This window comes from Phaethon aethereus (assembly GCF_964289735.1).
Source record: "Phaethon aethereus genome assembly, chromosome: W".
Classification (NCBI taxonomy): Eukaryota; Metazoa; Chordata; class Aves; order Phaethontiformes; family Phaethontidae; genus Phaethon; species Phaethon aethereus.
The window spans coordinates 3,918,894-3,935,973 of NC_138581.1; the positions used below are offsets into that span (position 1 = coordinate 3,918,894).

Sequence of the window (17,080 nt, forward strand, 5' to 3'; positions counted from 1 at the left end):
AAAATAAGTGACAACTACCACAGTTTTCCATGCTGAAAGCTATTCAGAAACATTCCTAAGAATATGGGCTAAAAAGAAAGGGGAAATCAAGACCCCCACATCTCAGTGGGTATAGGTAGTGTTTGTGTGATCGGTCCCTACCAGTATAGAGATTTCTCCAGAAGAGTGGAAAAGTTTGGCAGGAAACCACAGGAGTACTCGTTTAAGAGCCAAATTTGTGTTGGCTCACTGTTTCTGTCCATGGGCACACGCGTGGTGACACTGTTCTCGCCATTTTCTGTGGTGATGATGCAGTCTATAATATCTGAGAAATCTTTCCTGATTTGAGGAAGAAGGAAGATTGGGATGAAGTGCAATAGTTGCTGCCTAGCCTGCTGACTATCGTAATACCACTTGCATGTAAAATGACTTGTAAAAAAGTAGGGTTTGAAGTTTGCATTGCTTTTTTCCTTTATTTTTCCAAGTCTGCTTCCTCTCTTTAAAATCCCTTCTCTCCACAAATCACTGCGCAGGAGTAGTAGTACTGTCACGTGGTTTTATACAGCAGAGCTTTCCTAAGTTAGTGCATTTTTAATAAACAATAAACTCTTCAGAAATCTGTAGTCTGTTATTGTGGAACTAAGGAATTTTTAGTTAAACTCCTCAACTTTGGACATCTTGTTTATAGTAATACGGAAATTTTTAAGTCCAGACCTTTAGTATACTTGAGTATCCAAACTGCTGTCGTTCCCAGAATACCTTCTTGCCATGAAATTGCTGTAAGTTTTCCATATGCATAGCTTGTTTGTGTGCTCAGAAAAGGTAACCTTTGTATTCAGTTGCCAGGATGCTGAAATAAATCAGCTCAAAAAGGCAGACTCATCCTACTTCACGTGTCGTCACAGAAGATGCATGTTTTGGGTGGATGTTTTTGAAGAGAGCTGAGCAGGAAAATACTTTATACAAATTTTTGTGAAGCTTTTTGAGAGTTGAGAAATGTACCTGCTCTGCACTAGAACAAAACCTTGTACTCTCAAAGGGGTTTATTTCTGAAGAAATCAAAGGCCAAATCTCTGACTTGGGGAGATCTGGAGGCTGAATAAGGACACGAATCTGGCTTTCTGACATGAGTATGAGTGCATCGACTGTCACACTTGCTTTTTCCATTTCCACTGGAAATTCCTAGATGTCAGAGATCTGTGCTGACGGACAGGGTTTTTTTTGAAATGGGTAAAGCTTCTTGTGAAAAGGTTCTGTGAGCAGAAATCTGTTTTATTCTCACTCCCAGCTCTGGCACAGATTATTTTGTGAACATGAACAAACTGCTGTTACTTTGAGTGATGTTAGACTATATGATGTGGTGGTTTGAAATCACTTGAGCCCACTAAACTCCCCACCACACGCGCATCTTTTAAAGTCCTGACAGCACCTGTGTTTCACTGAAAATACACTGATAGTCTTGACTCTGCCCTTCATGCCCGGAAGGGGATGGGAGATAACTCCACCTTGATGCCAGTGAACTAAACCTGAAAGTTTTGGTTGCGCGGGAATCGGTACATCGGTTCCAGTGAAGACAGTGTAGGTACCCTCTTTGCAGCAGCTCCTGGGATTGCCTTCCTTTCATAGAATCATGGAATGGTTTGGGTTGGAAGAGACCCAAGATCATCTAGTTCCAACCCCCCTGCTATGGGCAGGGACACCTTCCACTAGACCATGCTGCCCCATCCAGCCTGGCCGTAAACACTTCCAGGGATGGGGCATCCACAGCTTCTCTAGGCAACCTGTTCCCGAGTGCCTCACCACCCTGATAGTGAAGAAGTTCTTCCTTTTATCTAACAGTGGAAGCCATTTGGATGAACAGAGTAGCTTTACAAAAAAAGATGAGTGTCTTGTGCAGATACAGGGGTCTTAGTGGATCTCATGTGCAGCGCAACCTCAGCTTTTTGGCACAACTGAAGCTTCATGAGACCCTGTTTAGATTTATGACCATCGGTGAGAAGAGTCATGGGTTATTTTTGTTTCCTCCTTACTGCGGTGTCTGTATAAAATATTTCCCCCCGAGTTTTTTATAGAGTTAACAAATAGCTGGATGGTAAATGTATTTGTTAAAGATTTTTTTTTTTAATTTCTTTGTTTCAGATAGCACTGCTTTTTCATCATCAAATCCACATGCTTTCCAGATAAATTTTAACAGTTTATACACAGCTTTGTGTGACCAACAGAGATCTGATCAAGCAACTCTTCTTTTATACATGCTTCTGCATCAAAATGGCAACGTACGGACGTACGTGTTGGCACGAACGGACATAGAAAATCTTGTGAGTATTGCTCTGCTTGCCTTATACTCGTTGTGAGGGGTTGGTCCTGGAAGCTTGGGTGTCATCAGCTGCCAGTGTCCCCTGTTCTGTGGTGGGGGCAGCAGGTTCTGGCTTATTTGTCAGTTCAAGCTCACTTACGCATTTTTAGTACGTCCTCTCAGGGGTGTGATGTCACTGCGGTAGAAAATAGTACTGATAAAGCTACAGGCAGTCTTTGAGTCCCTCTTTCTCAGTGCCACTGTCTGATCCAGGTCAAACCTGCTGACCTCTGGGCATGGGGTAAAGAAACTGGTGGCAGATACCATGCTATTCATTATTTTATTGTTCTTTTTTAGTTTTTCAGGCCAAAAAGTTACACAATCTTACTGTGTGCATATAGGGATAATAGTTAACAAAATGAACTGTAACTTGATTAATATGCCAGACGTTTTACGGGGTTGACCTGAGGCTGAAACTCCTCAAGGAGCAGCTGACAGATTTTATAGAAATGCAACTGTAGTGATTTTCTAGCCGCTTTAAATAGGATTGTGGTTAATAGGCAATATAACAGACACCTGGTACAGTTTTTGTAGGTTATAAATTAGCTTATGCTCTCCACGACATTTAGTAATGTCACAAACCACTTTAACAAATCTTACTTATTAAAAAGCATTCCTTTAATAAGATAATGGCTGTCTAGGGGAATTGGTAGCGGAAAAGAGAACCCTTTCCATTTTAATATTTGAAATCTCGCCAGATAATTAGATCCCTTGCCTGTTTGATGGCAGATACGGAATGAGTTTGGTCTTGGTCCAAGTTCTAGCAGATGTATTGCTAAAATCAGAGTTGATAGACACCACTGTTGGCAAACTTGGCTGAGATGGTTGATATTGAATTGATTCAAGACTGAACTCCTGTGTAGTCTGCTGCAGATTATCTAGGTGAGGCCTGAGTCATTTTGCATGAATTCTGTGAAGAAATGGTCATATTTAATTTTCTGGGCTGGTACTATGGGATGTGGTTAGCGGCTGTGAAACATGTCATATCAGTTTACTTCATCTTTAGAGAAATAAAGGTTAGGTGTGTGCATTGCTTTATAATTATGATGTCTGATATATTGTAAAACTTCCAGAAAAAAGTGTGAGGTGCCTGTGTCAAAACAACTCCAGATGCTGGTACCCTGATGCTCTGCAATGTGGGATATTTTCATATATTATCACCTGTCTTTCCTCCCCCTCCAAAAAAAAAAAAACCTCAGAAAATCCCTGAATCACAGAAATAATCAGCACCATTAATCACTTTGTGGGAAAAGCTGAGAAAACTGAGAAAAGCATCACTGAAAAGTCAACAGCATATTTGATTTATTTTTTTTTTAATACCAGAACTTGAAGCTGCCTGCTCTCCTTTTACTCTTCATGCCGACCGTTGCTTTTTGTGATCACGGCTGACATATTACTGACGTCTTTGCCCAATTCTCTTGTTTTTAGTGGGCTGGTAATCCGAGGTCGGTTACTGGACAAAATCACAGTCTCCTAATTACACCCCTGCGGTGAAAAAGGCTAATTCAGTCTTGGGCTTGTAATCGAGACGAAGGGGCAGGAGTAACGGAGCTGGGTATTTCCTTCCCTATATGGCAGCTGCGAGAGCGGTGCTAACGTGCTGATCTGGTGGCAAACTACCACGCTTCACAAAGCGTTTACAATCTGTGGGAAAATGGAGAGAGTGTAGAGAAATGCTTTGGGGTTTGGGGTTTTTTTTTGTTTTGTTTTTTTTTTTCCTTTAAAATTAACAGCAAAACTGCGAGAGGCTTAGGAAGCTAACTTAGCCGGTCAGAAAAGAGCTTGAGAAGCATCGGGATGCGGATGTGCCTTCACGAGGGGAAAGCCTGGGACAGGATGGACTGTCTGCTCGCAGAGAGGTGGGATGAGAACTAAAGCCTGGAGCTTGAATCCCAAAACTTAGAGAGATGGGAGGACAAGAGTTAAGGGAACTAATGCAGAGGCAGAACAGTGTGCTCTCTGGCTGTCTCTGAATGAGAGTGGGTGACTTTTTGGAGGACTGTGGCATAAGTTAGTGGCCTCTTCGTCCAGGGCCATCGGGTGACGTATGAGAGTCTGTGTATATGAGAGACCAGGTCATCCTCAGCTGAGTGCTCATCTTAAACTTTTAGGGGGGATGCAGGTTGTTCCTCTTCCGCTGCACTCAGTGCGTCCCATTTGCCGTGGTTTCCCCTATTTGAATATCTCCCCGTTTTGGGGCCCGGGACGCGTCACTGGCAGATGTTCTCTGACCTGTGTCCTAGGGGCTTTTGAAATGTGTCTTTGCTCTTTTGTAGCTTCAGTTTAATTGGTAAATGGATTTGGTGTGTTTTTGTTAACTGTTGTAATAGATAATGTCTCAGCTTGCTTCCTTGTTTGTGTATGAATCTACCTGTCAGTTATATATAAATACATATATATATTTGCCTTCTCCTGTGCTTTATAATGCTTTATCATTAGTACGGCAGTGCATCTTTTTTGCTCTTACAGTCTGCTTGGTAGAATGAATAGGATCTTTGTGTATCTTCCATAGCGTTTCACTTTGTAAAATTTTATAAAATAATTGGGTTAAACATCTGGTGCCGTTAGGGATGTTCACATCTGGAATTTGTCTATCTTACTGAAAGTACTTGCAAGGAACCTCCAGGAAGCGGTGGGACTGGCGAAATAGGGCTCAACTAGCAAACTTTTTCAGAAGCATAGTGTCGTGGTCTGCGGATGGGAGAATGTTGAACCTTTTTCTGTTTGAAAGAGCAGTTAACACCCATATTGCAGGTAAAAATACCAGTGAGATATCTGCTTATAAGAAATAAGCTATTTCTGTTGAAGATGTTTGCTTTGGCTGCTGAGTTGACGTTTCGTTGCTGCTCAACATGACTGGATGGAAATAATGTACATGATGATGTATTTATATCAACTGATGGCACAGCAATATTTTTTCCTGTGGTATAAATTTGGCTTAAGCAGGTTACCTGTGTGGCTATGCGGTCTTGTATTTTGATGTATGCTAAAGACAAGCTATTTTAAAACTCTTTGCTGGGGAGACTGTTCTTGACCTTGGACTGAATATAACACCTGCAATTTTCAGTGTCTGTTTTTATCTGCCCCTTGTTTTCAGTATTAAAAGTAACTTTTTAATGGTGGCTGTGTCTTGCTGGTTAAAAACTGCTCCTGACGGAGGAGTGTTAGTAGTAGTCCAGTAATGATAGTTTAATGACTATGAATAAAAGGGCCAGCAATACAAAAAGAAGTAGTGGTTGTCTTCTCAGTATGTGGCTGGACAATGCCAGTGCGTAAGAAGATAAATGTAAGAGTTTTAATGTACGTGCATAACATAAAAGCATAAAAGTGCATTTTGGTTACAATTTGAGATAAATTTTAAAATTTTAATTTAATCTTATTTTTTAACTCTTTTCTAAGTGGTGGCTCATTGAACAGTTTTTCTTCTGAGAGCAGTGATCCTTGTCCTAAAGGTGTGTGTACCTCAGCAATCAGTATATAAAGGAAAAAGTGTTCAGAGGAGGGAAGTGTTATAGAATCTGTGTGAATTGATTCTTTTTTCATTGGGAAATGGCAGGTAGAGAAGGTTAAGTTGCCGTTTGCCTCTGACTTTGGTCTGGTAGGTAGACTGAGAGTAGTCTGAAAGAGGAGTGGAAGAAGAGGTTTCCAAAGCTTTCAAGGTGTGTTCGGGGCAGGAAGATTGAACGAAGCCATCTGGAGACACAAATCACTCTTCAGAGTGAGCGTGATTTGAGTAGCTACTCTGAAGTCTTAGTAAAAGTACTTGTATGTATCAGCTCATATGGAACTGTCTATAATGTCTCAACATCAGAATCAAGGTACCCTTTTTTAATGTAGTTTGTAGCAACACACTTTTGGGACTTGGAGCGCCTAAGGAACATGAATGCATTTTTTCAGCTATAGTTTTAGACCTAATATTAATGTGCATTAAACAGAGGAGATGCATTGGGCCATTCTGAAGGAATATGTTTCATCCAGAGTGCTTTGTATGGTATTGTTTAGCACTAAACAGACTGGATGACAGTTATGTTGAAGGAGTGCAAGGCAAGTACTGCATAAGGCAGAATATTCAATTTTGAGGAGCGTTAAAAATTGACACAGCTATTTGGGAGCTGTCTTAAAAACGCAGAAGCCATTCCACTGGTTACCTTCAGAGAGGCTTTTGTTGTTCTCCCAGCAAAGTCGAGCTGTAAATGCAATTAATTCTTTGATAGCTTTATATTGCTTCCTGCTATATGCAGCTTATTGTAAGGCTTGGACTTGGAAATGGCTTTGAGCTTATGCAGTGCAAAGCTAGATACAATATAAATATTTGAGATGGAAGTGATTTGAACAGTGGACTAATGCTGTGATGTTTGTCTCCCTTTTCCCCCATCCAAGGAAAAGGACTAATGTTTTCTGCTAAGTAGATATTCTAGGAAAACTCGGTCTTTACTCTCAAGACCTATTTTCACAAAACACAAGGACATCGGCTCCAGTTTTAACTGAGGATGGAGGTTTGTGAAGGATCCTTTGAAATGGTAAAGGAAGGATGTTTGCTATGTGTAAATTTTTTTTTTTTTCCCTCCCCTGCTTATATTGTGGTATTGTCTTGACCTTGGCCAAAGCATCCATCAAAAGGTTTTCTGGCCTGCAGCATTTAGATCAATGTCATTGATTTCAATAGAAACTGCTGTGTGTTTTAATATATTCCAACTGTTTTGGGACTGGTTGATTGTAAGAGAACATTCTGGTAACTTCAGAGGCTTATGAAGCACTCTGTGTCCTGGCTGCTCACCAGAATAGGTTTCACATGATTCATCCTGCTGCACTCGGCCTGTTTTGAAAAACAGCAAATCTTTAGGTGTCTAGAAACTTCTTGGAACATATTCTGCATCTCATCCGCTATCTGGGAATTGAGAGTTTTCTCCAGCTCCTTTTTCCAGGGTGCTTTGTGATTTAGGCCTATTTCTGCAGCCTGGGGAAGCCACGTTGTACTGAGCCAGTGGAAAGCTAATTTTCAGTTGGTAGAGAGACAACATTTGCATCTGGATTAACTTTAGACTAGCATTCAGGTATGCTTGCTGTTGCAATGAAATCTCATTTTCATTATTATTGCAAGACTTTGGCTTAAGCTGTTCATCCTGGTGGAAATGTTGCAAGACCTTGGGCTGAACTCTCATCGTAATGTCAGTTCTCTTTGGCTGCGTATTATCTAGAATTGGAAAAACAGGCCTTTTCTAGTCTTAACCCAACCCCAACTGGTTCTTTTCTGGGATCATCTCCACACACCGAAATGGGATTTGAGTTTCAGGTCTCAAAAAGCCTCTGTGCACCTCAGCTCCAATATGCCTGGCTATATTTGATGAGGACAGTCCTTTCAGACCAGGCTTGTGCTAGCAGAGATGGTTAGAAACACTTGTTTTCCTGCTTGAACATGTGAAAATCTTGTTTAACAATTTTATTTTCCCATAGTCTAGAGGGGAACTAAGGCTTTCAGAGCCTATGGTAACTGGTATGGCTGGAAATCTCATTTATTAGGAATTGAAATTCCATGTCTGACCACAAGAAAGAATTTGTTTCGCCTCTTGTGGAGACAGAATGAAACAGATGGAAGGTGTTTGAACACTGTACGTCACTATTTAGGGGTGGTTATTTCAAGAGGGAGGAATTGCGATGATATTGTTAAGGGCAGGGTGATAGACGGGAGGTTTAGAGTCTCCTCTGTTTATTGTCTGAGGTATTTGAAGACTAACCTAATACACACGTTTTTCCTTCTCTAAAGGTTCTGCCAATTCTTGAAATTCTGTATCACGTTGAAGAAAGGAATTCACACCATGTTTATATGGCTCTTATCATTTTGCTGATCCTCACAGAGGACGATGGCTTCAACCGATCCATTCATGAAGTGGTGAGTTGTTGTTCTGGTAAATAATTCTTCAGCTCTAAAAATTGTTTTAAATATTTATTTTTATAAAGATACATCTGTAAATCTGTTTCTTCAGCAGAGGCTATATGTGTTCATCCAAATGTGATGGCATATAGATATTTCTTTCATAAGGACTAGTAACCTGAAGTTAGAAGAGTCATTTCAAAACTTTCCCAAGGGAAGTGAGCAGACACGCTCCCTCTTGTAGAGGAGATGCTGCATATACCTCTTTTTCTGTCCTTTTTTTGGTGTTTCCTGTTGCAAATTAACATAGTAGCAGCTAGGCAGGCTTCCTCAAAGATACTGAGTGTTTGCCATGGAAGTGGAGGGGCTAGAAGAGAGAGAAAACCAGAAAACCTTTTTTTATTTTTCCTGAAAAATTTTGCTTAACCAGTTTGATGCAGCTGAGAGGAGCTTTTAGTTGGAGTCTTATTTTCCAGACTGAATATTACTTCCTTACTTGGCATTTCTTTCTCTGTCTTTCTGCTAGATTAATATCTATTTTATGTTGTCCCTATAATATGATCCAAATTTTGACTAGCTTTGATGGGCCTTGACCATCTGTGCTGGAGAGTATCTTGGATAATTATGTTCTAGTTTCCTAGCTTCTAAAGTTATGATAATGCAGAAGATATCTGCAGTGATTTTATTGATTTTATTTATTTATTTATTTATTTATTTGACTGGGACATGGAAACTCTCTTTTGGGGTTAGGCAAAATTAGCGAAATATAAAAAGCTGGAAGCAAGTGTCAAGGTATCTAAACAGAACTCTTCTCCCAAGTAAATTTTCAGCCTGTTTTGGAGGGAACGGGCATTTTTTCTTGGTGCCAAGTGGTAGAGACTTACAGTATTTACTCTCTAAAATTTCAGATTATTTCCTATAGCTCTGTATCTCGAAAGCAAGAAGAGGTGAAGTTTATATGTAGTTTCCTGGGAGTATCTTTTAGGAAGCAGCTTTTAGGAGAAGCATCTGTAGTAACCATGCAGATGACTGAAGCAACATTTTCCTGAAGCTTTCTTCTGCCTCACCTTCGTGTGCCTTGAACCTATATGTACGCACCATACGTGTACATGTGTGAGGTGATTTTTGGGTTTGATATCACAAAGTCATTTAATTTCTCTCATAAATTGAGCTTGTTGAGGGTTAATGTACAGCAGACAAGATTTCACTCGTGCCTCAGTCTCTTCCTGTATCACCCTTCCCGTATCATTTTAAAGGCTTTACACATGGTCTTTCAATGAATTCCTTTCTGCGTAAATGGAATATTTCCCTAAAATTGGTAATGAGGATCCAGCTGTGGAATGAAAACATAAATGAAGTTTTCTTGTCCAGTTTATTCTTGCCTTTGCAGCTAGCCCTGCCAATATAGTTGTAGTGATTTCTATGCAACATGGATATTAGTTTGCTACTTCCATTTTAATAAAAACAAAACCAAACCTCACCTTGTTCCTTTTACCCTGCACTGATTTTTTTTCAGTCCTGCCTTTGCTTCTTCCATCCTCTTCTCAATTTAATCTTTGATTTTACTTCAGATTTTCACTAACTGCTTCTTTCTTCTACTCTGTGGCTGTGTTTTCCCACTCCATAGTTTCTGATGAGAAGCATACATTCATTAATAGCATTATGTGGCCAGAGTTTTGCTAGTTTTGCTTCTTAGCAAGGTGGTGAGTGGTGGCTGTGAAGTGCCTAAGCCTGCAGGTCTGTCTAGGTAAACTTCTCCTGTCAGCCCTACTGCAGAAAAACCTGTGGGAGTGGAAACTTTTACCATCAAAAGCCAATGAAGTGCTATGACACTGCACAGGATAGATGTGGAATAACCTTAATTCTTCCTCCTGTGCTCCTCTTTTTGTTATTATTCTTTCTCTTACCCTTTTCTTCATTCTGTAATGGTTGAGGGAATGTTTCATGCCGAAGGAGAGAGCGAACTTGGAGGCTAAGCAGAATGCTTTTCTACCCATGCAGTGCTTTTCTTATGGAATTTGAAGGCTTTCACTTGCCCCCTGCTCTTAATCTTGGTGTCACGTGGATGGATTAGATGCAGTGAAGGAGCAAGAGGAGGTCTCCCCTTGTTCAAAACTTCAGCCGTGCACTCCAAAAGTCACCTAAATAAACTATGATATAGACAAGAGAGTTGATGATTGTGATACCAACTCTTAAGGAATCCTTTCTATAAGGAATACTTACCTATAGAAAAACCACATTCTGTTATACCTTAAAAAAAAAATCAAGTTATCTTCTTGATCTTCTTGATCTGTGGCATTCCTGAACTTTACAGAGGGATGTGGATATCAAAATAAAAATGTTGAGCATTGTGAACTGTTGGGAAATGGATATATGGGTGGTGGGTTCCTACAGGTCCCGTGATGGGCGATAAGTGTAGTCAGTGCCCCGCTTTGTGGAAAAGCATACTGATAAATCACTTCCCCTCACTCATCTTTTTGAATTATTTAAATGGATTTTTCCAGGCATGAATGATGAAGTTGCTACTCAAAAACTACAGTATAAAGTAAAGAAATTAGTCTTATGCTTTCTTAAATATTGACTCCACATCTCCTAAAGGCTGAGAGGGTATTATAGGGGGAAAAAAATTAAGAATGAAGTCAGGAAAGCTGTGTAAGGTGTGAACATCTAGTGTCAGTTACACAACTGGAATGAAAGTCTTATTCACTGCAAGCATCTATCAAATTTTGGCAATTACAGCGGGATTATTTTTTTCCCCATCGCTTGGGTAAAATACGAAGAAAAAAAGGATTTGTTGTATTTTAGGTCAACCTGTTTTTCTCTCCGGCTGTGTAGTGTGTGTACTGTTCTTATAAGAAGCATGACTGTACAGTCCATTTATGGGCTATTTTCTTTTGTGGTATTTAACCCACATTTATTTATTGATTTTTAAGATTAGTTTTAGTAAGCACAGTTTTATAAATCTTGTGATTATACTGACTGGTAAAGAGCTCAGGAAACCACAGAAACTCTTTTTGACTGCTGAAGTATTTTTTGTTTAAAATGAATGTGGTCTTAACTGCCTGGAAAATATGATCAAAACCATAGGTCCTGTTCCTGCCATTGGCTTAAATGCAGTTAGGTCCCTGTGACCACATAGAGCTCAATTTCTTTCACTACTAAGAATGAAAACAACATCAGAGTAAACGAGTAAATGCAAGAATTCCCTAAAACAGGCAAGTATTTGTGATTTTACTTCTCTAATTTATGAAACTGTAGATAAAATTACATCGGATGTCAAAATAAGATCAAATAGTACTCTATGTATCCATAAGCTGTAGTACTACTATAGCACTTTATGCTGTAGTAAGTAGTCATAGACTGTAAATCACAATTTAACTCTGTTTACCTTTATTGTGTTAAGAAATATCCCACTACCAAAGTTATAGGAAACCGAGACTGAGAATCCCGGTGCTCGGTATGTATAGAACTGAATTCCTGTTCTTTGCATCTGTGGTTCTTGCACCCTGAGTCGTAGACATCCAGGAGCCTGGTGTTAAAAAGAGTAATTAAGCAAAACCTCTTGTGTGTTTTTTTTTTTTTAATTATTCTTGCAAGACCACCCAAAGTCTGAGCTTTTTGTTTTTCTTTTTTCCCTTTTTAATATTATCTGCATACCAATGAGATTGTTCAAATTGTGGCACTGATTTCATGTAGGCGATTTTGAAATTTAAGGTACTTCAATGTTTCATGCTTCTGAAACTGAAACCCATGTGAGGAACGGTGGTGGCTGCTGTTGTTTTTTAAATAGACATTTCATTGCCTACCTGCTATGGTTGCTTTCTTCACTGTGGGGGAGAGGAGAGGTGGCAGGGACTGGTATGTAACTTTTTAACTTTGAATTTTGTGGTGGTTTTTGGTTTGTTTTGGGGGTTTTTTTTAAGATTAGTTGGATTATTCCAAGACATAGTTGTGTCAGTGAATGTCATTTTCAAGGGTTGGTGTTTTTAAAGTTTCAGTGAGAACCGTTGGCCATTTTACAGAGAGACTAGGGCATTAATGTGTCTTGTCCACGGTTATGGCTGTCAACATGTTCTTTAACAAGCTCTGGTAACTTCATGTTTTGCATTAGGATTTTGAAATTTGGCGGGTAGTCTTTGTGCTAGGGCTCTGCTACTGATAATTTGACTGAATTCAACCGAATTATAAATTTCCAGAGGAAGGGGAGCGGTTCGTTTCCATCTGTGCTGCAGATACGTAGCCGGAGGAGGCCCGATGTCCATGGTGATTGAATATTCTCATTTTGCTTTCCCCGGAGCCAGCTAGGCACATATCGCTTGAGATCTGTAGGGACAAGCTGGAGTCGTAAGTGCTGTGTCCAGCTCCTGTGGGGTGCGACCGTGCTCCGAGAGATGCTTCTATCGCTGCTTGACGGTGGTTGAAGCCACCTGGTTTGATGCAGAGGAAATGAAGAACGTGTATAGGAACAGGAGCCTGAGGTGACAATGATTAGGAGGAATTGGAAAGAGGCTATGGCTGGCTGCACGAGGAACGTGGGATGAGTGCAATGGGGGAGAGAGATAGGTATTAAACAAGAAAGAGGTAAGATTTGGGATTGCTGAGCAGAGAAATGAGAAAAGAGGCAGGCTAGGAGCAGAGTGACAGAATGCTGGAGCAGATGAAGTCAGACTTCTTTTTGATGGGAGACGGGAATGGGCAAGGTGTGGGTGAGGAGAGTGGAAGCTGGGAAGAGAAAGATCTAAGAAGGAGAGGGGCTTGGGAGGGCAAGGAACTGGGTATGGGCTACAGGGAGGGAAAATGGGAAGGATGAAGGCTTATGCATCGCACAGGGAGCTGTAGGTGGATGAGAAAGATGTGACTGGAGACATAGGAGGGCTCAAGGTCCTACTTGAGGTTATCTAACTTGTTCCAGTCCCATTCCTCTTGTCCCATGGGGCCAGCCTTTGTGAGAGAGCCCATGATGGGACCTGAGACCCCAGAGTTCCGTCACAGTGTGAATCAAGGAACTTGCCCTTTAGCTGGTGAAATACAGGGATGTGCCCCACAAAATAACGCCGAAGGAGGGGGGAAGAAACATGAGCCTCGTTTTGTTTGTGGGAGGAGGTTGCTTTGCTGTTTTGCTTGTAAATGAGCAACTATAAGAAATAGCTTATTAGAGATTTAATCAGTCAGTTGATCTTCCATCAGTGTAAGTGTATTTTATCTCAGAGGGGCAGGAAAAACCAACCCTTGGGTATCGTTTTAGAGGAAATTGAGTCAAAGTCTTTTTCTGTTAGCATCTGGAAATAGATCCCTTAATGTGCTTACTATTTCTTTGGGTTTCTGTTGTGTGTGATGTCAAAACAAATGGTATTTTATACTACCCATTTTCATAGATACATTTTGTTTTTTGAAGTATGTTTAATTTTCAGTACTCTACGCATTCAGAAGTCAGGAAATGAAATGTGCAACCACAACTTATCCCTGTTATATTTATATATTACAGAATGTAAACATTACTTAATGATAATGTATGATTCTCCAAATATTTTTTTGTATTTTTGTGTCTTTTTCTTCTGGAGGTTCAAGTGCTCAGCTTGAGATAATTTTCATTGTCAAAATGGTTCATCTATATATTTAAATAAAATCTTCTCTTGAAAACGGATACATTCATAAGTAAGCTGTTTTTAAGAAATCACAAACAATTAATTGCAACCAAAGTGACTGTCTACACTTATTTTAGCGTTTTGCAGTTGTGAAGCAACCTACTAACTTGCTGTGTCTGATCACAGGTTTATTCTTAGCAGCCTTGGGATGATCAAGTTCTCCTCTAGCATAGTGTCTTCTTGCAGTGAAGTTCATATGTGTAATCCATTGATTACACAACTGACAGCTTTTTAACTTTTCAGTTGCCTCTTTTGTGAAAATACACGTGTGTTTTTCTTTGTCTTTCAGGCTATTCCTGCTGATCATCTGTTGCCTAACCTGAGTAATTGTCCTTGTTTACAGAAACTCCTTGGGTGACTTGCTTTCATTTTATACCATCATCACTTTCTCTTAAAATAGTATTAGTGACTTGTTATAACCAGAAATTATAACTGTTTCCGCATCCACTCGTAGCTGGCTATATGTGGAAACGTTTCTTGTAGTGATTCCATCTTTCCTATTTGTTCCTCAGCCTTGACCATTCTTCCATTAAATACATCTCCAGTCTTTCCCTCTTCCCCCATTCTGACTTTTCTATCTTTTTAGCAAAAGGTGTTTACCAGGAATTGTCATGCTTGAGCCTGTTGCTGGGAATGTTTGTCACCATAGCCAGCACTGCACTACTGTTAATTGTTTTCCCATCTAGATGTTATAGTCATTGCCTTCACTTTAGCTACCCTATAGGAAATAGGTGCTGACAAAAATTCAGGCACTATGTAGCATGTGATAATGAAGATGCTTTTATTTTATTTTACTTTATTTTAATGGTCTGAACTTTTATTTTGTCTTCATATATGGTACAGAAATGACTTCTGTACCTCAAACTGCATCAGCGTACCTACTAACATGAATTTCCTTAGCCCACCAATGTGTCTTTAGTGCCTATATCTTTTTTTCATTTTAGAATATCTAGTCTGTAATGATATTTGGGATGTACATCTTGTTGCATACGTCTCTGTATGCATGATTTTAAAAGCATAAATATATTAAATGGGTAAAAATCCTGTTAGGAGGTTCATCAAAAAACACCAAAATCTTTCAGCATAGGCTGATGCAGAACATGGTTATTTGAGGAAATGCAATCTTCACTGAAATAATTCATGGACGAGACGCTTTCAGGGATGCGAGGAAGAAAGTGAAGGAGGAGGGAGTTTGATGAATCTTAATTAAGATGCTATTTCAAATGTCTTGTGCTGTGAAAGAGCTTCAAGAATCATAGAGTTGAGGTGAGAATGAGAGTGGGAGGTAAATGAAAGAAATGTGTGTTGATGTGGAATTTGCAGAGCCAGAAGGTTAAAAAAGCAAAGCAAAACAAAGACGTTTTAAAGACAGTACTTATAAAGTATTACCCTTGTCTAGAATAAGCTTCATAGGATTCTTTTTTTTTTTCCCCCCACTTGGGTATTGGTTTAGAATCTATTGACTATGAGTTTTGATAAAATGTACACGTAATTATGTCTTGAGTGTTACTTACACTAGGATCCTACACAGTACTAAGGGAAATATAATATCCCCCAGCCCCTTGTGTTAAATAATACCCTGATTTTGCTAGCTATACTCCTATCACAAATGCTGGGAGAAGCCATGGTACGCGTTGCAGAGCTCAGCTTGGGGTGCTCTGCGGTGGAGTACTCGAAAAGCAAGTATACCTGGCTGGCTGTCAGGGGATGGGTGGCCTGGGCAGCTGGGCACTTTCAGGGGCATCAAGCTGGGGATAGCTCAGAAAATCAGGTATGGAAGGTGGTGGCTGCTTTTTTGCCCCAAAAGTGTGCTATGAGAATGCTTCCTTTAAAAAGACTTCTTTTTTTCCCTTTTAATTCTATTGTTTTGAATGTTTTGAATTAATCCCATGTAGGTCTGTCATGACTACAAATTTTGCTGAGAGAACGGTTGGATGCGTTTCTCAGAGGTTCTTTGCTGTCGTTGTGCTGTGTGTTTGATAGGCTAGGTTTTACTTTGCTTCATGTTTGGAGCTGAGAAACATGCTTTTAAAGGTATAGGTGGGAGTATGGTCTGGAAGGGAGGGAGGACTTCATCCCAACTGGTAATGAAAAGAAACCTTTAAAGCAAAGAGAGCCTCTAATGTATGTGTTTGGGGTTTAAGGGCAAAAGTAGGTGGATAAAACGAAGCAGAATTATATGCAGGTTACAGGGGGGGTTGAGTATGTATTTCTGAGTAGGTGATGTAAAACAATTGTAGTCTGACCTCTCCGTTCTCAGCACTAATACAGCTTGCATTACTGCGGTGTGTTGAGTGCCGGTTGGGTCCTCAAAACAGCGTAGTACTTAAGATCTTTGATGCTTCACAGGTGGTAATATAAATCATTTGCTTAGTTTATGGGGCTTTGTGGGAGGCATGTGCCATGTGTACGTGTCTTAAACTTACTGCAGAAATTAAGGTTGCCGACTAGAAAAGAAATTCAGCAATAGGCATGCTGTAAAATACATCAAACCGCCTTGCTGCAACCCCTGTTTGGAAGGATTGGTCAACAGAGGTCTGTTGGCTGATTATACTGGTGATACTCCAAATCCAGCTACGGGGAGCACGGGGAAAATTCAATACCACAGTGGACTGATGGAAGAGAAACAAAGATCAGGAAAGTAATTTAGAAAGGGGGAATAAGAACTTCCTAGTTGGTGTTCTTTCTTTAATACAACTTTTAACTTTCTCTCCAAAGAATGATGTTCTATTGAAAAACAAGTTGTCATCTGCAAGGACAACTGTGCTGTTCATGTTCTTATAGGACTCCTATATAGCCTACTGATATTCCACTGCATGAAAACTGTCACGTATTAAATATTTCAACAATTAACAACTTTGACCTGTGCATAAATCCTATCAGTGCATTCTTTGGGTTTGTTAATTTTGAGTGGTTGAAGATGATCAGTAGCCAACTATGTTCACTAGCATTAGGGCTTGATTATTTTTTTTTTTCCCATGTAGCAACTGGCTGTAATTATCAGGTTAGGGACTGGATCTTTAGTGTACTTTTGGACACAGTTGTATTAACTAAAATACTTTGACATGCTAAGTCAATTAGTCCCTTAGCTTCTGATAAAGATACGGATTATAAATGCGACCGCTTTAGAGAGAAGGAGGTTTTAATGTGGGGAAAATCCCTGTTAAATAAGGTCTTCTGGCAATTCTGAGTTTTGATTACAACAGAATAAAAGATAAATAAAGAATA

The 17,080-nt window shown here is 39.8% G+C and overlaps 1 protein-coding gene across 2 annotated transcripts in view; it reads left to right on the forward strand.

Annotated features, from left to right (window-relative positions):
* Positions 1-17,080, forward strand: part of LOC309415175 (dymeclin) — a gene marked incomplete at its 3' end in the record, with an annotated part of 207,387 nt that overhangs the window by 74,423 nt on the left and 115,884 nt on the right. For both annotated transcript variants that reach the window (XM_082012615.1, XM_082012616.1), the window contains exons 9-10: positions 2,123-2,297; positions 8,100-8,225. In XM_082012615.1, the coding sequence (XP_081868741.1) occupies positions 2,123-2,297; positions 8,100-8,225 (301 nt within the window). The remainder of the gene's footprint in view (positions 1-2,122; positions 2,298-8,099; positions 8,226-17,080) is intronic.